Consider the following 23792-nt stretch of genomic DNA (forward strand, 5'->3'; position numbering starts at 1 on the left):
ACCAACTATGGTGGCTTTGATGACACCCTTCTTGAATGGAGTGGCTGGTATCGTCTGTATCTTCAAGGAAAAAGCGCTCAGATTCCTGAATCTGATTGGTGTTGGAGTTATATGACCTGTGGTGGATACACACCACTTTTGCTTGGAGGATCTCATCCTCAACCACAGGATGGCATCGTCACCCGAGAAATCTATGGTTCCAATGGCTTTGTGACTGATAGCTCACAATGCAGTTCCCAAAGATCAAACCCAATCCAAGTCAAAGCCTGCCCAGGAAAATACTACGTCTACCGCCTTGTCAAGCCAGCTGTATCACTTCCAATGCCCACATACTGTGCAGGTAAAATTCTGCTTTTTCAATGCTGTTTTTTGACAATAACTGTATAAGGCTAATTTTACTTGCTGCAGTTTTGAGCATGATGTCATATGACTGTTGTGACTGGTTACATAGAATAAGTTGTCCTCCTACTGTTGTGCTCAACTATGTGTATATGTGACGAAGCAGACTCAGGAACTTGAGAAGGATCCATATGCGGATTTATTGACAAAATGGGCAGTCCAAAACTAAAAGGCAAAGCAAAAAGGGTCATAACAGGGAAATTAGTCCAAAAAGCCAGGCAGACAGAGCAAAAGGGGAAAAGGCAAAAGCAGAATCCAATAGATCAGATCAGAGGTTCAAAATACTAGCAAGACAGACAAAAAAAAACACTCAGTAGTCAGACACAAAGGAACTGGCAATACTGTGCACTGACAGGCTGAATGGGAGGAGTATTTAAGTGTGACTAATTAGGAGATGAGGTACAGGTGGTTGATTTGGGAACAGGGCTAGTACTCGGGAGAGTGAGACCTCTGGTGGCCAAACAGTGAATTGCTGACAGTATATTGATCTTTTCATGTTTTTTTGTGAACATGAAACAAATAGGCAAATCAAAATTGTACTTGTATCACTGTATCTTGATTACTGAAAAGCCAGAAATTCAAATTATAAAAATAACCTTACATAGGATTTCACCTTTCCAACAAGTCAGTTCCTTTGCCCTGCTGGGGTTGCATCAGTCAACTGTAAATGATCCGACTATGAAACGGAAATGTCTGGGAGTGAGAGCAGCTCAGTTGCAAAGCAGTAGGCCACACCTCCTCACAGAACAGATCCATCAGGTGCTGAAGTTCGTATAATGTAAAAATTGTCCTCAACTGTGACACTCACTACTCACATGAGTTGTAAATTGCTTCATTAGCACAGGAACTGTTTGTTTAGAGCTGCATGGATTAGGCTTTGATGGTTGAGCATCTGCACACGAGCTGTCTGATGGTTGAATCTGGAAATGGTGGATGCCCGGAGAATGCTACCTGCCTGAGTGCCAACAGTAAAGTCTGGCTGAAAAATAAATAAATAAAATAAAATAAATAAAATAAATAATAATAATAATAATAATAATAATAGCCTGGAGCTTTTTAATGGTTTTGACTGAATGCCTTAGATACATGGAAAGGAAGTTATAATGTCACAATATATTGAACAGGAGTGATTTGCCAAGTTTGGTGTGGAAGAATTTGATTGCACAGAGCCATGACCTTAAACTGCTAGGCTTATTACATACTGTAGTTACTTATTCAGTAACTATAGGGACTTCATTGCCCACTGGCTGAGCTATTCTTAGGTTATATAAGTGCGTAATAAAACAGGCCCTGGCCATTTGAGGGGTTAACTCAAATGAACACTTTCATGATGAACTGGAATTTGGCCTTGTCAAAAGAGTAGAGATTGTTATAGAAGCAAATTAATTCACATAGTTTTGGAATAACATGTTCCATTAGCACATGCAATGTCCACATACCATTGGCCATTTAGTGTATGTACTGCTCAACGTTGTTTGAGTAATGGATTAAAATGTACTTTCTATCCATCACTAAATCCAAAGGAATTCATACAACAGGCAAAGAAAAGGATGAACTGCAGTGAAAAAAAGAAGAAAAAGTGAATCTATCCATTTTTGGCCTCTCTTGCATGACATTCATCACAAATCATGATTTAAAACATGCAGCTTGGCGGTATAACATGACTATCAATTGTGTTTTTGGTTATTATAACAAAGAGTCAATTTGGGGTAACATTTTTTTAAATAAATAATAAGTAAATGTAAAAAAGTAAATGCTAACATATCTTTTCATGACAGTTGTTTTTGAGGCTCCCAATTATGATCCGTGCAATAACTATACTGCTCTGGATCAACCCTGGAGAGACACTAATGAGACTGGACTGTGGATCTGTGACAGTGACTTCAACTGGAATGGCTGGTATCGGCTGCTGTATAACGGGATGAGTGTCCGTATGGCAGAGAGCTGTGTTAATGAATACAGATGTGGTACTTATGTCACTTTGTTCCTGAATGGATCTCACCCTCAGATAGAGGATGGAATAGTCACTCGTGCAGTCTGTGGGAATGTAGGCTGGGAGGACTGCTGTTATCTTAGATCTACTCCAATTCGAGTCAAAGCATGTCCAGGAAACTATTATGTCTATGAGTTTGTCAAGCCATACTTCTGCAGTGCAGCTTACTGTGCAGGTACTATTTTTTTTAGCTTTTGCCTGTGTTTTTAAAAGGTTTTGCTAATAATGATTAGGCCTTCAAATCTGTTGTAATATATTCTTTTTTCAGATGTGAACACCATTGATCCCAACACCACCCTGAACTCTACACCCAGTGTTGCAGCATCAAGTATTAACACTAGTAAGTGTCCTATGGCTCTTTTAGTATCTTAGCTTCTCGCAATTCTCTTGTCTAAACTAAGATTAATGGATTTAATACTCTTCCAAATTAGTATATACTACAGGGTGGTAAAGCTGATTTTCACAGGTGAACCTGTAGTGACAAGGATGTCACACATCTTCTGAGAGAAAATCCAGTTGACACTTGTTCATAATAAGTCAAAATACTTTATTTAGTGACAAAAATAAATTGTAACATAACACAATATAATGCCACAAAGGATTTCTCCGCTGTTTATGGAAACTTAAAAATGTTCAATGAAAACATGAACCTATAATATTTTTTTTAAATAATTTGCAAACATTCAGTTTGTTTAGAACATTAGTCAGTGTACATGTGCTGTTAATGTTTTTACTACAATGCAAGTTGAACTGATGCAAAAATGGCCAATTACTGAAATTATTCAAAATAAGAAGGCTTGGTTTAAAACAACAACAACAACAACAACAAACAGAAAACACAAAAATGCACTGGCTTTAAATGAAACGTCAGCCTATGGAAATAAAGCCGAGACAAATGCAGGTATTATAAAGGAAAATAAGCCAGGCTTTATTAACAAAAATATCGAATCAAACTATATACACAAAATAAAAGTCAATAACATCAATGAAAAAGAAGTAAGGAAAAACAAAGAGATGAAGATGGACAAGGAGATTAGATGGACAAGGATATGAAACTTCATATCATTACTGTCCAAAGAAAAACATGTATCAGTTGAGCAAGACAACTGCCCTTCACATTGTGTGAAAATTTCATGATGAATGAACCATTAGATATAATGCTCCAAAATGGCTTGGAATAAAATCTTTTAAACTTATATTGAAAGTAAATGAAGTTTTTGCCTTCTCCTGTAAACTACACATTTTTGAGATATTGCTTTTTTTTGGACAGCAATGATATGTATGTACGATACTCTACTGGCATGTACTCAAGGTGGCTGTAGCCATAATCACATAATGCTTGCAAAAGACAGCTTGGACCCCACTGATTGTTGCTTGCAGCTATATTTATGATTAATTTTGCTGTGATTGGTGCTATATCTTTTGATAACCTGTGAGTCACTCTGGCAACTTTCTTACTTTGGCTGATTTTTATTTATTTTATCACCTATGATATGCAAGCTTAAAGATGTGTTTGCTTGTTGGGTAGTTGAATTTGAAATATTGTAAGCTCTGAGTTTTGAGAGATCCCTATGTAATTTCTAGAAAATTTGTACTTATTGAAAATAGTGCTCTTAATTCAAAGTGGTTTATAATGATTTTATTTTCAAATTTGGCCTGATTCAAACCCAAGCAGGAAACCTCAGTCAAATATTGAGGGCAAATTATACAGTATAATGAATATTCTCCCAGTCTGTACGTGAGGGTGATGCTGCAGTCATTTCTTAGTGGATTACGTCTTATAAAAAAAGGAAAGTTGTTCATGCATCACGTTATTAAATGCACAGAATAAAGTCTTATTACTGTTTAAAATATTTAATAGTTAGTGCTGATGGGTTACTAAGATTAAGAATATTTTTCACTGAAAGTGCACAAGATCTTATTGGTAGTTTCTTTGCTAAGCTACATAATATAATTATGTAATTTTTGTAATTTTTAACCAAAAGTTTATGCTGACTACCTGTCCATACACACACACACACACACACACACACACACACACACACACAGACATGTATATACATTTATATATCGCTGTTGTTGGAAGAAAACCTGGTAACACTTTCTATGAATGTCACCTTTGTAAGCATCTGTAAACACATTCATAACATGTTATAATGCATTCATAAGACATTATAAACATAGCTATAAATATTTATAAAACTGCATTATACATTATAGCCATGTTTATTATGCATTATGAATTGTTAACATAATGCATTATAAGTACTGATCATAACAAATTATAAGAGCTCATAAGTTGTATTTGTCCGCTCTAAGTAAAGTGAAGCGTACTGTACTAAAGCCTCCTCCAGTGTTAAGAGTGAGGCTTCAGGTTGAAGTATTTACTGAAGGATTTACTGAAACACTAAAACATACACAGTAAAGCACATTACAGGCTTCAAATGTCAGAGTTTAAACTAGTGCTGCATCAGTGTTTTACCCAATGTGGGAAAGTCAATGTACACCACCGTTAGCTTGATATTTGTCTTTACTTTACACTCTCCAAGCTGGGACTGACTTCTTTGGCACTGACATTATAACATGTTATTAACATTATTTATAATGTTATAGTAACAATTCATAATGTATAATAAACATGGCTATAAAGTGTAATTCAGTGTAATTCTTTTTATAAATATTTATAACCATGTTTATAATGCCTTATGAATACATTATAACATGTTATAAATGTGTTTATAGACGCTTACAAAGGTGACATTCATAGAAAGTGTTACCGAAAACCTCTTATCTCCAAAATGGTAACTTTACAGGAGAAGGAAAAACATACTTTACTTTTAATGTAAGTCAATGGAACCAGACTTTCTTTTAGTCCATTCATCACATTCATCATGAAATTTACAATGTTAAGAGTAAATGTCAATGTCAAAAACTGAAATCGTCAAAAATGGAGATAAAGTTTTCTTCCAACAACAGCAACATATATATACATATGTATATATATATATATATATATATATATATATATATATATACACATTACTTATTGACTGTTATCTGTTTCTCCTTAGCATCCAGTGTATTTAAGTTATGAAGTCTTATTTGGTTTACCCTGCATTTCTGAGCCTGTTCATATAGTTTTTGACTTTTTTTATGAGTTTGGATTTGTGTCTTTTGACATTAAACTTTGTGCGACAACCATTCTGACAATATTAATAAATAGATTATTTATTGTTAGTTAGTAACTTATCTATAATGACTGTGTTTCCACAGCAGACACATCAAAAAACCTCACTTTTGACCCCTGCAATGTCTCCAGTGTTCTTGATGATTACTGGAGATCAGTTGACACTAGTGACCGTGGTCATGATGACACTCTTCTTGAATGGAATGGCTGGTATCAGCTGTATATTGAGGGAAGAAGGGCTCAGATTCCTGAACCTGAATGGTTTTGGAGTTTGGATTCTTGTGGTGGTTACACACCACTTTTCCTTGGAGGATCTCATCCTCGACCAGAGGATGGCATCGTCACCAGAGACATCTATGGAACATATGTGACTGATAGCAGTCAGTGCAATTTCTACAAATCAAACCCAATTCAAGTCAAAGCCTGCCCAGGAAATTATTACGTCTACAAACTCGTCAAGCCAGCTGTATCACTTCCAATGCCCACATACTGTGCAGGTAAAGTCTGCTTTTATAATGTTTTTGACAATAATTATGTAATTATTATGATTGTTATCATAAGGCTAATTTTGCTTGCTGCAGTTTTGAGCACCGTGTTATATGAGTGTTCAGACATTTACATTTACATTTATGTGGTTACATAGAACCAGTTGTCTTCCTCTGTTGTGTTGAACTATGTATGTACTCAACTCAAGTCATAATTTGCACTGTGGGATATTAAAACGTGACAGGAAATTCAGAAACACACCAGCAAATTCAGAAAAAACTCTAGCAAATACAGAAACACTACAGAAAACACGGAAACACTACAGCGAATTCTGATAAACAGCAGTAAATTCAAAAATGCTACAGCAAATTCAGAAACACTCCAATAAATTCAGAAATGCAAATAAAGTAGTCAAAGAAAGGGCCCCAAGCTCCCTCAAATTCAACCTATGATCCAGTTCTAAAGTACTGTATCCTTTCTAGTTTTAAGGCAGAAACAGCAAGCTGAATGGGGAGACAGATTTCCACTCTCTTGATATTACTCTTTTAGGCCATTCGTAGGCCAAGAACCTGTTGTTTGCATCTGGGCAAATTGAAGGAAGCATCTGAACAACCAAAAACAGCCAGACTCACATCAGGGGAAATCTATCATACACCTTCGAAATATATATATATATATATATATATATATTTTGTATATATATATATATATATATATATATATATATATATATATATATATATATATATTTTCCCAAAAGCTATATACATGAGAAGAGAACAAGCGACTGCATGTGCTTTCAGAGCCACTCATCTAAGAAAATGCTCAGGTGTAAATAATTGCATTAACTGCCCAATGGAAATGCTGAAAGACAGACAGACCAGGTTGATTTTTTTGCAGGTGAACCTTAGCTATGTGATGTGCTTTAAAACTCCAAATTAAGTATCAAGGTATAGAAATCTAGAGAGAAACATTTTTGCTGCATTAACTCATCCCATCATAGACAGGGCGAAGATCTCCAGCCTTTGAAGCCTCCTTTCACTTTATTGAGTGTCTTGGCAAACTTAAGTTTAAATCTGTATCCTGGGTTTCTGGTTACATTCACACTTAAATACATGAAACTATCAGAATTTACTTTAAAAGAAAACCCAGAATCATGCTGCATGAACATATATTTTTCCCAGTTAACTGAATATGCAGGATACCCACCAAAAAGTGTAAAAATGTGTAAAAATAAATGCTAGAAGTAGAGGTAGGCAGGACGAGGTGTAAGACAGAAACCCAATCACATCTTCTGCATACAATGACAATTTGCTCTCCACACTGCCAAAACTGATTCCTTTAATGATGTAATGATCTCTGATATAGCCAAAGGTTCTAATACCAGTTTCAACATGAAAGAACTTAAGCAACATCCTTGTCTTGTAACACGATATAAGGGGAAACATTCAGATATTTCGTGTTTGGTCAGTATAGAAGACTTAGCAGCCAAATACAACACTTTGGTAAAAGACAGAGGGTTCCAATCCTTCATGAAGTTTACTATACAGTATATGAAGTAAGCCATGAACATTCACAAAAAAATGCCAGTAATAAAGCATGTTTAGTCAGAATGTATGAAAGATTATACATGTTCACTCAATCTCTTAGCCATTACAATTGCATTTACTCTTGGTTACAGTTGAGCAGACTTACTTTACCCAGCAGGATCAGTTCTAGTCTTGTAGGGCCAGACATGATCTCGTAATGAGAATCCACACCTGGGGACAACCCATTTAACTTTTGGTGCTGAATATTGCCTAAATCTGCCACAAACAAGGGAATGCCCCCTCTAATCCCCTCTCCAAATTCCTCTAGTGTGTCAGTGTTCGGAGTATAAAGGATAACACAGGCAAAACAAGATACTGTAGCTAATTTAACACTAACATTAGCTTATGTTCAGTCTTCATAATAAATCGGAATCATAATCAATTTATTTTGTTAAGTATGTTAAACATATAAGGACTTTGTCTTGGTGCATCCACACTTGCATGACATCTAATCATGTAACAAACTAAAAAGACCAGACAAGCTAACAGACTGTTACCAATTATTTAGATATTTAATTATGTTAATAATGAATGCTTGCCTTTATTAATGGTTATTCATATTTGAAGGAGTTCTTTATTAATGTATACACTTCATTATCTCATGATGCGTTAAGTATTAATTCATGCATTAATTTATTGTAATGAAAACATGAGTTAAGTATTAATACATGCTTATTTGTGGACCAGTATTATAAAGTGTTACCACTAAGGTGAGGAGGTAACGCGCTAACACATCACAAGTCAAATATAATAGTTACCTTACGCATATTAACTTACACAAAGGTAACATATTTGATTAAAAAAAACAAAAAAAAAAAACAATAGAACATACAAATGCAATAAAATTACTCTGATATGTACCTTACGGTCTTGTGCAGTCCACCCAACTTGTAATTGCTCTGTAAAAGTTATGGAATTTTTAAAATAAATTCTCAACAACACATCTGCCAACACTTCATCTTGCGATCATCAGCTAAGTGTAAAAAGACAACCTTACATCTCTTGCTTATTGGAAGGTTATATGTACCAGATGGTAAATAAAATGAAACACCATTCGGCTGATTGTTCATAGATGGAGGTCTGGAGAATACATGTCCTGCTTTTTCTTTGCTGTGTTAAAAAGCACACAGATCTAACAGAACTGCATTAGGTATATATATTTGTTTGCATTCACTGCGAGTTTAGCATTTTTTACTTATGTACAAAGTAAAAGATTGCATTAAGTCTTATCTAGTTATCTCATAAATTCATGTATCATCTAGAATACCGAGTTTACCAGCTTTAAATATGACTGTGTCAGCCATTCCAGCACAATTTACAAATAGGAAAAAGGTATTTCCCAGTTTCAGACACCACTTGAAAGCAGCATAAGTCACAACAAAATCCTTATTGTCAGCCGCATGTCAGTATTTTCATTGTGTATATTCACTATAGTCACCATATGCTGAAACTCAAATAATTCACCTTTTCTATAGTCTCAGGATGCACATTTGGACCAGCCAAACAAACTGAAATGTGTTTTTTAGCATATCCACCTATGTAGCGTGAAGTTGCAAGAAAAAAATATTGAAAATGAACAGTTTTGGACAAAAGAAATCTGACTAAAGTAATATGAAGTAATATATAGACTGGAAAAAGTATGTGATGTTTTGAATATTGCCACTCATAGACCCTCCTGTAGTACCATATTTTTCATATCATTATATTTTTGCAGTGTGCATGGTTGTGTCAGTCACTGGGGAGCCCACACCCTCAACCAATTTAGAAATGTACATCCAGTGGGCCTCATTTCTTTCTTTTGCCTAGACATTTGATTAAGTGTATAGTTAATTTATTGTTACAAATGGACTATCCAAACATAACTGTTACCTGTAAGCATTAAGCAGATTAAGGAATTCACTGGCAAATTTTGGTTATTTAAGAAGAAATAAATAAAGAGATAAACAATATTACAACATTAACTTTTCTACAATTGATATTTTAAACTGCTTTCTTAACAGTTGATTACAATGCTCTCAGTTATGATCCCTGCAATAACTACACTGCTCTGGATCAACCCTGGAGAGGCACTAATGAGACTGGACTGTGGATCTGTGATGACAACTTCAAAAGGGATGGCTGGTATCGGCTGCTGTATAACGGGATGAGTGTCCGTATGCCAGAGAGCTGTGTTAATGAATCCAGATGTGGTACTTATATCACTCTGTGGCTGAATGGTTCTCACCCTCAGATAGAGGATGGAATAGTCACTCGTAGAGTGTGTGGGAATGGATGGGATGAGGACTGCTGTTCTTACAGATCCTACCCAATTCGAGTCAAAGCATGCCCAGGAAATTATTACGTCTATGAGTTTACCAGGCCAATCTACTGCTATGCAGGTTACTGTGCAGGTACTCTGTTGGTTTTTGAGCTTTGTTTTTTAAGGAGTTTTGCTAATAATTATTAGGCCTTCATATTATTTTATTACGTCCTTATTTCAGATGTGAACACCATCACTCCAAACAACACACTAACGTCTGTGACCAGTGATGCAACATCAAGTATAAACACTAGTAAGTTTCTCTCATTATTTTTTCTTCTGAATAATTTTATTCAAAATCAAGTCTGTTGGCCTTAAAAGTTTCCAAAAAGAATATACTTTGTGGTTGCAGAGTTAACAGATTAACTAGTCTCAGTATAAATCTACAGACACAGTAGCTACACACAGATAATGATGTACATATACACAATGTACACATGTGCAGGAGTGTCTAGGCTAAATCAGGGCCAGAATCTGTACATGTCTGCCTTCATAACTTCAGAATGGGTCATCTTACAGACATGATAGACATATCAGAGTGATCAGCAGACACTTTCTAGCCAAATTGAAGTCATTGTGTTGTGATCATATGAGTTGTGCATCAGCAAGTAAGCAGTATTGAAAAATTACACTTGCTATTGTGATAGCTCTGTTTTTAGGTTTCATAACACAAAAATCATATATACATGCATATATATCAGAACACTCAGCATGACTCACATTCTCTAGCCAGAGTGATTTCACTTAGGAGCAGAAAAAGTGTTAGCCAGTAATCCATCTTGAAAAACCACCTACATTTTTTTAAGGAGTACCTTAAAAATGGCCAGTGAGTGCATATGTAGAGTATATGTGAACGAGAGAGACAGCAAATGCATGAACATCTGAACCCTACTGCTCAATGCTAAATATATTTAGCTCTTAACAGAAGTGGAGGTCCCAGGTCAATTTCTTTGAATTTTGCAGCTTGTGAATGTGAATTCTTCATTACAACATATAAAATGAAGAAAAAAGTAACAAACATTAGTAATAAACACTCATCTGAAAAATTGAGAATAATCCTGAATGAATAGTATGAAAAACAGAGATAATAAGAAAAATAAATCTACAAAGCAACAACAAGAAAAAAGAGGTATAACCCTGAAAGCCCTGTTGCTTGCATACAACAGTTTTGAAAAGTCAGATGAGCCACTGTTTTAGATGCATGATAAAATACATAATATTAGCAGTGTTGTGTGTTAAAAGATGTAATAAAATATGTGAGAAAATATTTACTAATATTACAAAGGGCAGTACTATAAATTAAACAATAAATGAAAGTACCTGGTATGAGCTGTAAGTCCTGATTGGTCAAGGACCAGAAACAGCAGATGGATAGCTGTAGGAAAACAAAACATTGGGTAAAGATTTAAAATATTAACTTCAACAATTGAAACAAATACAATCACATTTCTATTGACTAACTAATTTTTATTGACTAAGACACTCAAGCCTCTCAAAACCAGTAAACATGTTGCTTCCATTGCTGTGAAATACTTTTTTGTTCCTGGCCTTTTCTCGAATTAGGTGCTCATTGAGGATCATGGCGAACAAGGCACACAACATCTTACTTGTTGTGAAAGACAAGTTTTAATAGTTAAAGGAAAAGCAGAAATACTCTTGGTTAAATAGTACTTGTACAAAGGTATTTGGTCCACATTTGTACTGGAGTGCTTGCTTTTACATCACATAAGTATTAGAAGTAAAAGTACTGTAAATTATTACAGAAAATATGTAATTTTGATGAATACTTCTTTTAAGGAAACTCACATGGCTACAGTCATGAACAGTTCACTCTCTCACAATGTTTACAGCCACAAAGTCCTCCTTAAGCGAAAAGTATTCATCAAACAATATAACTGCAATAACTCTCAATACTTTTACCTATGATACTTTGGTAAAGTGCCATTTAAAGTCAACCTGAAACGTGGAACTTCATCTTTGTTAGTTCATGTTTCTTTTACCTTGCAACTCATTACATATAAAGGACAGAATTCTTGTCCTACCATACTTTCAATAAAAATGTTATGACTAAATAAATAAATTAAATTAAAAATACCAAATGATATTGTTTCAATCCATTATGATTTCTAAATAATTTTCTGACTGACCCTCAAGCAAGAACTTTTGTAAGTAAAAACATGAATAGAATATTTTTACTCAAGTAAATATAATAAGTATAAATTTACATTTTATAAAGTAAATTTCTACTTTTACTCAAATTCAGAAGTTTTGTACTTTTGAAATAGACCTTTGCATACACCCTCCACCCCCACCTCCAATGGAGAAAACATTTAAAAATGCTACAAACCTCTTTCCCAGCGGTTATTACAGTCCATCCATAGTCAATCATGAGAGAGGGAAACATAGATATACTCATAATGATGTTGTCTTAAAATTTAAAATATGGACTTCAATCAAAGACAGACATCTTTTTCTTTATTGATTACACTGATAGAAACATGAGCAAAAACAATCCAGCAACAGAAAGAGAACAAAAGGAATAAAAGTTGCTTTCCCTCCTGAGAATTTGATGGTGGTAGATTTAGAAACAAGTAGGTGAATGCAAAAAAAGAAGATTAAGCCTGAAAGCAAAGAAGAGAGAATGAAGATTTTAAACATGTACAATTTTGTGGCAGCTAGGACTAAATCACAGCTCAGTTGAAATTACTAACTTACTATTTTAACTGTAACTCCAGCACCAGTCACTTTACTTCACTCAGTCAGATTTGTTTTTATCCTCTAAACTCGTGTGAGGGAAGCATCAAAACTGGTCTGTGGTGTGTGAAGCCATTAGCCTGCTATTAGCCTCCCTAGCCTACCATAGCAGATAATACTAACTAACTAACTATGGCTACGTTTACACAGCAGGTAAAAGTGGCCCAAATCCGATCTTTTTCCTCAAATGTGACACAGATGTGTCATCTGTGTGGCAGTCTGAACAGCAAAGAACGCATTGAATCTGACATTTGCAATTCCGATTTGAGACGCTTTCATATATGGTACTGAAATCCAATAGGATTCCGATCTGCGGCAATGCGACTCAGTCTGAACAGCCAGATCGGAATTCATGCGACTTTTACGTCAGTCCAACTCGACATTCGTCATAATTTCGCGCTGCTGAGACTCATAAACATTTAGCCTGATGTTTCTGTATCAAAAAATTAGACGAGACTCATCAAACCGCTCCGTGTTCGAAGAGGTTTCAAACGAACCGGCCGAGCGCGGCCGGAGGAGCCCGAGGCTGCAGCGTCAGAGAACAGTTTAAAGAATCTGAGAACACGAACCAAAGAAGTGGCCGAATAACGAGCCCTTTTTTACGGCGAACGCATTGTGGGTGATGAGTCCAGCTGTCAGTCATTGGAACTTTATACTCGCTCCTGTGATGCTGGCGAAGACGAAACTGAAAGCTCCGGGAGTGACTGGTGTTCGCTGGCCGTCATGATTGTTTACCCTTGGATGAGCCGCCACATGAAGCGTTGTTCTTTTGTGCATGCGGGTCGGATAAGGAGCGTGATCTGTTCAGACTGATGTCGCATACAGGTCACATTTAAAAGATAATGTGAACAGCTGAACAAAACAATCGGATTTGATGAGAAAATCAGATTTGGGCCACTTTTACCTGCTGTGTAAACGTAGCCTAACTAACTAACTGTTAGTAAGTAATGCTTATTTTTGTTTTAACACATGAGGAGATCAACTTTAATAAATTATGGATTTAGGTTTGAGTAAATGTCCAATTAAAAACTGTTGGTACATCAAATACAACACTCATTACTCACCAACTGTTTTTTGAGGCCTTCTGAAGTTTCCAGAAGCAGCTCTAAATACATACTTCTTGCTTCCATGGTGGAGAGTTATGATGGCTTAGACCTTAGTATGGGTGGGATCACCATAACTCAGTACAAGTGGAATCTGCCCACCTCTGTACAGGTGGAATCTGCCCACATTAGTACAGGTGTAATCTGCCCACCTCAGTACACGTGGAATCTGCCCATCTCAGTACACATGTAAACTGCCCACCTCAGTACACGTGGAATCTGCCCACATCTGTATGGGTGGAATCTGCCCAACTCAGTATAGGTGGAATCTGCCCACCTCAGTACAGGTGGAATCTGCCCACCTCAGTACAGGTGAAGTCTGCCCACCTCTGTACAGGTGGAATCCGCCCACCTCAGTACAGGTGGAATCTGCCCAAAAATATAAAATTGTCTCTATGTGTCGTTTTGTACATTTGGGTTTGATTTGCTTGTTTGTTATGCATGCACAGCACATGTAAAATGTTAATTCAGCTTGAAACTGTCAGTTCAGGCAGAGTGTCTGCTGTAAGGTGTCATGAACTCAGTGCATTAGACTCCCTGCTAAAAGGTCTATGCTGATCTATGCTGGTCCAGTGCTGGTTTAGTTGGTCATCCAGCAAGTTCATGCTGAATGACAAGCATATCAGTATCCAAACCTTTTGCTGGCAGGGCTCATGGCTCAGTTTAACAATAATACATGACCTTTTAATAAATACCATTCAGTTTTGTCTTTCAATTTTTAACGGTTTTAAGCCTAATAAACAGCTGATAATAATTATTAGTCACATGTCTGTCAATTATGATAGTCAAATGTCTGTCAATAAAAAATATTTTTATATAAAAAAAAAACTGTGCATCTTGCTCTGTACAAAACAGCCCAAGGCCTGCCTTATTAGATATCAAATTTTAGCACTCAGCACGGATCCAAGAGAACAGAAACTTAATAAATACATGGTCACCTAATGCTGATAATTTAGTTTTACTAAATAATAAATAACATAATAAACCAGTATCAAATTAATTGCATTTTTAGTTCACAAACACTCTAGTCTTACAATTAATGAAAAAGTATTTGAACTGCTTTCACGGTCTGCATTTTATATGCAAAATTAAAAAAAAAACAAAAACAAAAAAGAAATAGCAGGTGCAAAGTAAATTATTTATCAAAAATGGCCAAATGCATAAAACTTTTTAATCTATATAGATTTGTTTGTAATGTCTCTGTTTCCACAGCAGACTCTCCAGGAAACATGACGTTTGACCCCTGCATTGTCTACAGTGTTCTAGATAATGAGTGGCGAAGAACAGACAGCATGTTTTACACCAACTATGGTCATTACGATGATACTCTTGTTAAATGGAGTGGCTGGTATCGTCTGATTCTTCAGGGAAGAAGTGCTCAGATTCCTGAATCATATTCTTGTGTGAGTTTCATGTCATGTGGTGGTTACACACCACTTTTGCTTGGAGGATCTCATCCACAACTACAGGATGACATTGTCACCCGAGACATCTATGGCTATGTGACTGACAGCAGACAATGCAATTCCTACAGATCAAACCCAATCCAAGTCAAAGCCTGTCCAGGAAATTACTATGTCTACAAACTTGTTAAGCCAGCTGTGTCACTTCCAATACCCACATACTGTGCAGGTAAAGTTTCTGTTTCCTATTTTGGGCCAGATTCACAAAACTTGGCAGTAACAGTGCTATATCAAGCAAAACGTGCAGCACGGTAAACAAGATCTATTCTTAAAGTCACTGTGGTGGTGATTGTCACACTGGTGTCTTTTTCATACTATGCTATTTTCAATTGTTTCCTAGGCCAGAACAAATCAAAATCCACATTTTCAGTCAAACATATTAAAAATCCACAAAGTGAAGCTCTGCCGAAATTGATATAATTAAAGAAATGAAAACAAAGAAAGAGAGAAGAACACAATTCTCAGAAACAGAGCTACAAATTTTAAAGCAAGGCATGCCAGAAAATCTATTAAAAAATACTAAAAATCGAATTATAACACTTTAAAATTCAATGTTTAATTGTATGAAATTATATTTTAGCATGTTAAATTTCATTTCTCAAAGGAAAGAATTCAAACAATTTTTACAATTCTTTATAATTGCAGTATTATTCTTTGTACCAGTATGAGTTAAAGTTTAACATTTGGTATTTTTTATTACACTGGAAAACTGATAAGCTGTAATTTCCAATGAAAATTTTAGTTTTTATTTTCCTCAATTTTCTTGAGTTTTCCTCGATCTCAGGAATTCAATTTACACGTGTAAAAAATTTCATTTTAATTTGTCAAAAAATGCCAATTGATTAAAAGCTAAAACTACTTGCAATAAAATCTATTTTACATTTAATTAGAATCACAATGTCAAATTACTCTTTATTTATTTAGATTCCAATTTAAACCTACTTTTCACACACAGGAGGCAGATTCACAAAACATTTAAGTTGATGCAGGAAGAACAGTTTAAGTTCAATGCCAGTGAAATCTTCAAATCTGAAATCCCACTCAAACAAGTTTGCTTCCCTATTCATGTACTCCTACAGCAATAGTGATGAGGTTTAGTGGGTAAATTACCATCAGAGTGATTCAGGCATTATTTTGTGTGGGATTGTGTCATGTTATGAATCACTTCTCGCGCATATAAATGGGAAATATGGCAATACCTCACATCATGCAAGCTGTACAAAAGCCATAATCTTTGTTTATGAATGAGCAAATGTGTTATGACCATACTCTTAATGGTACAGTAATTCTTGTGGTGCATTTCATGAATCTGCCTCTATGCCTTTTCACAAGTATTTGCTAACTGACATGATTAGCATTTAATGACTAATTTTACATGTATGAATGTACCTTTTCCCTTACTCAACTTTGTACTTACTGTTTTACAGTGTTATATTTTGACATTATTATGTGTTATCATTATTATTATGTATTATGTTGACAGTTGTGTTGGAGACTCTCAGTTATGATCCCTGTAATAACTACATTTCTCTGGATCAACCCTGGAGAGGCACTAATGAGACTGGAGAGTTCAACTGTGATGATGACTATAACTGGAATGGCTGGTATCGGCTGCTGTATAATGGGATTAGTGTCCATATGCCAGAAAGCTGTGTTGATGTATTCAGATGTGGTACTTATATCACTCTGTGGCTGAATGGGTCTCACCCTCAGATAGAGGATGGAATAGTCACTCGTGCAGTCTGTGGAAATGTAGGCTGGGAGGACTGCTGTAATCTGAGATCTACTCCAATTCGAGTCAAAGCATGTCCAGGAAACTATTATGTCTATGAGTTTGTCAAGCCATACTTCTGCGCTGCTTACTGTGCAGGTACTATTTTTGTATTTTTCAGAGTTTTTACACTGTACCTGATAGTAACAGGAATGTCTGTGGGATTTTTAAGAGTAAACGATTATTGAGATGATTCGCAATTATTTTATTTCACTTTTCACAATTATTTTAACTTTTTTTAAATATTTCAGCTCTTTATTTCAGAGGAGCTAATGACAGAGGTGTTCTTGTTGGTTTGTCTGATATGACCTTAGCTTGTCGCATTTTAGAGACAATAAAAGTCATCAGCAATGATATCCAATTTGGAACTAAATTCTAAATTGGAGTATGTATTTGTAATATTGTGATCTATAAATATTCTCATAAACAGTCAAAATGTTGAATAACAAAAATTTCTGCTTGCTTAAGTCTTAATGATTACCTCAACTTATTTGAGAGATTTACTTGTGGAATTACACCACGCAGAAATGCTTGGTGTATAAAAAGAGGGAAATTCATTCATAGAATAACCTTCCACTCTGTGGTGTATTGTGGTAAATGACTGTTGGATATACAGAATCATAAACAAGTTTTAGGACTATTAAAGTAAAATCTGCCTGGCTCTTTAGGAGTGGTCTCAGATCCACTGCCATTTATTCTATGCTTATGTTTTTGTGTCAAACTAATAAAAACATGGATCTTAAAGTGCCTCCTTTTTTCTTCACTTTTCCCCTTCAGATCAAAATTTCACTATGTTTGCAGAATGCAAGGTTTGTTACGATTTCATTACATATGGGGTATAGTAATTATGATATTTGATGTCTGTAGAATGTTGAAGATAGATAACAATCAACTGTAGCTATTCTGAGTTTAATGCACTTTTTGTTTTAGGAAAATTTCACCCAAAATTGTGCAAACGATCTGTTTGATCAAATCAACAACAGCAGTAATCTAGTGCTTCCAAAAGAAGTAAGTACTACAAAAACATAGTGACTGAAGAAATACTTGAAATGAGATCACATGCATGTGTGTTTACTTTATGTATTTATTTATGCATACTGATGTTTGTAATTGTCTCTCTGGTTATTTAATCAGATGGTAGAGTTGGCACTCGAGCACACTCTGAAAAATCAGCTTGTAGCCTTTGGGAATGAAATTCTAAACAAGACTGAGTCATTGGTGTCTACACTGGTGAACCGTCAACAAGGAAACTACTCAGTTAACATCTCTGTCAGTGGCTTAGGTAAATGGGTATATAATTGACTCATTTGTGGAAGATTCTTTATGAAATAAGATTCTATTTGTGTTGAGTGCACTTTTAAGACAGTGAGGATCAAAGATTTCACATTAAACATAGCAAAATTCTTATGAAGCACAATTAGCTTTCAAATCTGAAATTCATTGCCTTTTTTTGGACATACTCTTTTATTGAAATCTTTGTAAAACCAACTCAAACTGGAATGGAAAAGTCAGCAGACTGCTTCAGATAGAGACTCTCTGCATCAAATGTATTAGGACAAAACTCATTTCAACCAAAACATTGAACATGAACATGATGGGAATAAAAAAAAATAAAATAAAAAAAATAAAAAAACGTATTGTGTAGAGAAGTAAAAAAGAACCCTTTTTATTTGATTTAAAATTGAAAACGCTAGTGATACGTGGCATTTGTTATTGCTTTTTAACTTTATATTTTTCAGATGTTCAAGTCCTTGCAGTTGGATCAAATATCTCATTGAAAGAATTATCTACACCCATAAACAAGACTCAGAGGGATAACAACCCTAATCTGATTTTAAAGGACTACAGTGGTATTGTAGCGATCTTTGAAAGCTTGTGCTCTTACTATATCAGTGTCAGAATTTGGTACTATGGGGATGGTGTACATTTACTGTACTGTGTACATGTATCTAAAAAGGACTGAGTATTATTAATTACATGTATGTAATTTTGACAAATATAGATCGAACCATATCATATCAGTTTCTGTCCCTGCATCAAAATTATTAGGAAAAAACTCTATTATTTCAACAAATATTAATAGCTTGAACATATCACTTTAAACATTTCGGTAATACTTTCTATGAATGTCACCTTTGTAAGCATCTATAAACACATTCATAACATGTTATAATGCATTCATAAGACATTATAAACATAGCTATAAATATTTATAAAAATGCATTATACATTATAGCCATGTTTATTATGCATTATGAATTGTTAACATAATACATTATAAGTACTGATCATAACAAATTATAAGAGCTCATAAGTAATATTTGTCCACTCTAAGTAAAGTGAAGCGTACTGTACTAAAGCCTCCTCCAGTGTTAAGAGTGAGGCTTCAAGTTGAAGTATTTACTGAAGGATTTACTGAAACACTAAAACATACATAATAAAGCACATTACAGGCTTCAAATGTCAGAGTTTAAACTAGTGCTGCCAGCAGTGTTTTACCCAATGTGGGAAAGTCAATGTACACCACCGTTAGCTTGGTATTTGTTTTTACTTTATGCTCTCCAAGCTGGGACTGACTTCTTTGGCACTGGCATTATAACATGTTATTAACACTGCTTATAATGCATTATATAAACAATTCATAATGTATAATAAACATGGCTATAAAGTGTAATTCAGTGTAATTCTTTTTATAAATATTTATAACCATTTTTATAATGCCTTATGAATACATTATAACATGTTATAAATGTGTTTATAGATGCTTACAAATGTGACATTCATAGAAAGTGTTACCAAAATTTCTTCTTATTGCTTAGAAAACTTTCTCTAACTTAGATGAACTTAGAAAAACCCTTCTTATTTCATTTAACATCCAAAACACTGCTGTTGCATGGCACCTTTTTTGCTTTGAAACTTTCTTTGAATCTTTAAAATCTTCATGTCTTTGCAGTTAAACCAAATGTCTCCTCAAGGAATATCCCTCAGCTCAGCATAAACGATGCTCAGATGGATATCGACCTCACCCAGATTTCAAGGAATAACAATGGTATTGTAGCAATCTTTGAATGTTTGTACTCATCTGCTAACAGAGTTGGTCTAATGTATTCAATCCAGGGTCAGTTCTAAAGATAAATGCAAGCCATGAACTGCAAGTCTTTTTCAACCCTCACAATAGAACAGAGACATTATGGAAATAGGTGCTGTAGAATAATGAAGTATAAATTGACTTTCATGTCACAAAAAAGTAAAGATGAAAAACAGACCAATAGTTCATGAAAACTTAAGCTGTCCAAATTTCTTCAAAATTCATTCTTAATAATTGATAAAAATGTATTTAATCAGTTGGACTCCAATTTTTCTCGCTGATTCCTTTACATTTAGATGCTGTTTGTTCAGTAGATTTTTGTTGTTGTTCTTCAGGATCAGCAGCTGTGGCCTTCATGAGCTTCACTGACCTGTCAAGTGTGCTAGAACCCGGCCTGTTCAACCAAACTAACAACACACAGAAAACCATGATGTCCACCGTGATATCAGCCACACTGCCCAGAACTACCAACCAAACACTCATCACACCAGTCAACTTCACTATGAAACACACTGCAGTGAGTTTATTCAATCGCAATCTTGCTTAATCTCTAATCAGAGTAATTAATTTAAATAAGTTTTATATGGTATTACTTCATTTCTGTTTTATTTATTTCGAAGTCTGCAAAATGCTGCTCAGTTGTATTTAATTTACAATGAGATATTGTAGTTTTAGTTTTTGTGGTAATATACTTTTATTTTATTTTGTTTTTTTTTAGTTTTATTTTTACACAAAGCCTTTACCGAAGGTGCAGCATAATTTATTATTTCAATCTGGCCATTCTTTAACTAGAATTAAAAGTGTAGAATGTACAGTAAGAATATGCAATAACTTAAGTGGCCAGTGAGGAGGACTGATTTTGTGTCTGGTTATGTGACACTTCCATCTATTTTTTATTTCTCTTGTTCAAGGTGTTTTGTCAAGCCTCTATGCATATACACAAATAGGCAAAGTTTATTAGCTGTGGGTGATCAAGCACCTGCACCTTTGCCCCTCTGTCTGCGTAGTGCCCTTTGTTTTTAACCAGAAAAGAGGTTATGATGAATGTGATTACAGTCTGATAACAGAATTTAATATTAACATCTTTATAAAATTTACATTGTTCTCCCCACACAATGAGGTTCCACTCAGCTCATCTACCCTGTGAGGTCCACTGCTACAAAAGTCCTGGAGCCAGGAGTTCCTGGTGTTGTCAGCCAGCCTTCAACATAAAAATCAATAGTTCCTGTTTTCCCTTCACTCCTAAGCATTAGAGACTGGGATCACATCAACATCACCTCTCCTCTCCACTGCCTTACCTTTCTCCCAGACCCCTGGAGAATTCAGGTCAGGCTGGGGAGACAAAACTGTTAATTACTTACATTTGGTTAATATCTCCTTCCCTTGTACCTCAGCTCCATATCTCTACACTTGAATTCTATGCTGTCACAGTATCCAAACCTTGTACACTGTACATCAATGTGATCTATTGTCCTTCGGCTTATTTAGGCAACTTTGCTGAAGAACTTGATTCCTTCTTTTATTCATTTCCTAAAGACAACTGTCCTCTCCTGCTTGGGGACCTCAATCTCCTCAATAACTTCACTTTGAATTCAAATATTTTCTCAAATCCACAATTGTTGGTAACCCTTCATTTAATACTTTGTGCAGCCTCCCTTTGCAAAGATAACAGCTCCGACTCTTCTCCTGTAATGCTTACTGAGTTTGTAAAACACATTGCAAGGGACTGGAGATCACTCTGCTTTACAGAAACTCTCCAGATCCTTCAGATTATGGGGTCCACACTTGTGAACTCTCCTCTTCAGCTCATCCCACAGGTCTTCTATGTGGTTTAGGTCAGGGGACTGGGATGGCCATGGCAAAACTTTGATTCTGTGGTCAGAGAATCATTTTATGTTGATTTAGAGGTTTGCTTTGGATCATTGCTTTGCTGAAAGATCCAACCACAGCCCAACCACAGCTTCCTGGCTAAGGCAGTCTGGTTTTGATTTAATATCTGCTGGTACTTGAGGGAGTCCATGACAGCATGTATCCAAACAAGTTGTCCAGGGAAGAAGAACAGCCCCACAATAACAGCAGGGATAAAGTACTTTTCTGAATTGCTATCTTAGTGTTTATGTCAAGCTTACTTCGGGTGTTTGTTGCTACAAAGCTCTTTTTTGGTCTCAACTGACTATAGACCACAGTCCCACTGAAAGTTCCAGTAACATCTGGTGAACAGTAGGTGCTTGAGTTTGTTAACAGAGGCCTTTTCTGGCAACCCATCCAAACCACTTGTGGTTGTGAAGGTGGCATCTGATTGTAGCTTGGGAGACATAGCTACAGTCAGATGCCACCTTTGACCCCAAGACACAGCTAATGTCTGCAATTCCCTGTGATCCTTGGTGAATTTATGGCCACCATCCTCCTTACTGTGCTTGAAGTCAGTATAGACGTGTCCTCTTCCTTGCAAATTCTTAACTTGTCCAGTGGGTTTAAACTTATTATTGCACTGATAGTGGAAATGGGCATTTTCAAATGTTTAGCTATTTTTTTGAAGTCATTTCCTGATTCATGTAGCTCAGCAAATATTTTGTGGTATGTCATTGCTGTATTCTCTGGCCTTTCTCATATTTATGGATGACTGAGGGAACTTGGCTTGTGTATCACTTTCTATTTATACTACAGTGAAACAGGAAGTAATGACTAACAATGTAAGTGTTCTTAATCGTTTAGGTAAACATTAAAACAAAATATAAATGGGAATACACTTCTGTTAGCATTTACTCCTAAGAATTCCTAGGAGTGTCAATAATTGTGGAAAAATTCCATTACAAGGTTTAGTTTTTTTTTTCTTTCAATCATTATAGTTCCAATAAAGGTTTGATTTTTCTTAATATTTTGAATGAAAATCAAATGGAAAAGCAATAAAGAATGTCTTTTTACAGTCCATTTTTCTCATGTTTGCTAGGGGTGCCAATATATGTGGATGGCTCTCACCTTTAATACAATTTGCTTAATTTACTGCCTTATACTTCTTACCTGTATACTTATCAAATTAAAATAGTATTCAATCAAGTTATATTTATAATGTTTGTCAGGAAATAAGGCAGAAAAGTAGTAGTCTGTGCACCTTTAGTTTAGTAGTTTTTGCTCTGATTCCCATGCTCAGAGCTGGGTAAATAGCTCTCTGTCTCTTATTGTTTGTTAGTTAGGCCATGCTTTGCAATTTGTTTAGCAATAGGATGTGTTCCATGCCATTTCAGTATATTTTCTAGTTGTTGCAGCTAAAGTTTATTATTATATCAAAGATTATCCATTCTGTATTCTAGACTCAAGGGAAATCTGCAACTGAGCAATCATCAAATAAATATAATAATACATTTTGATAATTCAATCATGTCATTTGTCATGTTTTTGTAAGATTCCATGTTATGTTTTGCTTAAGTAATAGTGTAACATGACCAGTAGCTATTCTTCATGGGGATCAAACCCGTGATCTTTTAATCCATGGATGGGAGCACTAATGGAAAGCCACTAGCCAGACTTGAGAGGAGAAACTAAAGTGCAGAGCAATAGAAACTTGAGATGACAACAAACACAAAAATACTCAAATGTAAGCGAGGGAGGAAAAGGCTTTGATGCCAACCAAAACACAAAGGAAACTAGAGACTCAAGAAC

The 23792-nt window shown here is 35.4% G+C and overlaps 1 protein-coding gene across 1 annotated transcript; it reads left to right on the top strand.

The window, feature by feature from the left end:
• LOC118801332 lies at window positions 1–20649 on the top strand (the record flags this gene model as incomplete). Its single annotated transcript, XM_036561588.1, has 14 exons — window positions 1–340; window positions 2178–2567; window positions 2661–2732; window positions 5666–6076; window positions 9655–10044; window positions 10135–10206; window positions 15023–15442; window positions 16757–17143; window positions 17822–17853; window positions 17975–18052; window positions 18179–18326; window positions 18784–18894; window positions 19998–20093; window positions 20468–20649. Coding segments are annotated over 14 exons (3129 nt in total), but the record flags the coding sequence as incomplete, so codon positions are not given.
• Window positions 20650–23792: the final 3143 nt, after the last annotated feature.

Source organism: Colossoma macropomum, unplaced genomic scaffold (assembly GCF_904425465.1).
Source record: "Colossoma macropomum unplaced genomic scaffold, Colossoma_macropomum, whole genome shotgun sequence".
NCBI lineage: Eukaryota > Metazoa > Chordata > Actinopteri > Characiformes > Serrasalmidae > Colossoma > Colossoma macropomum.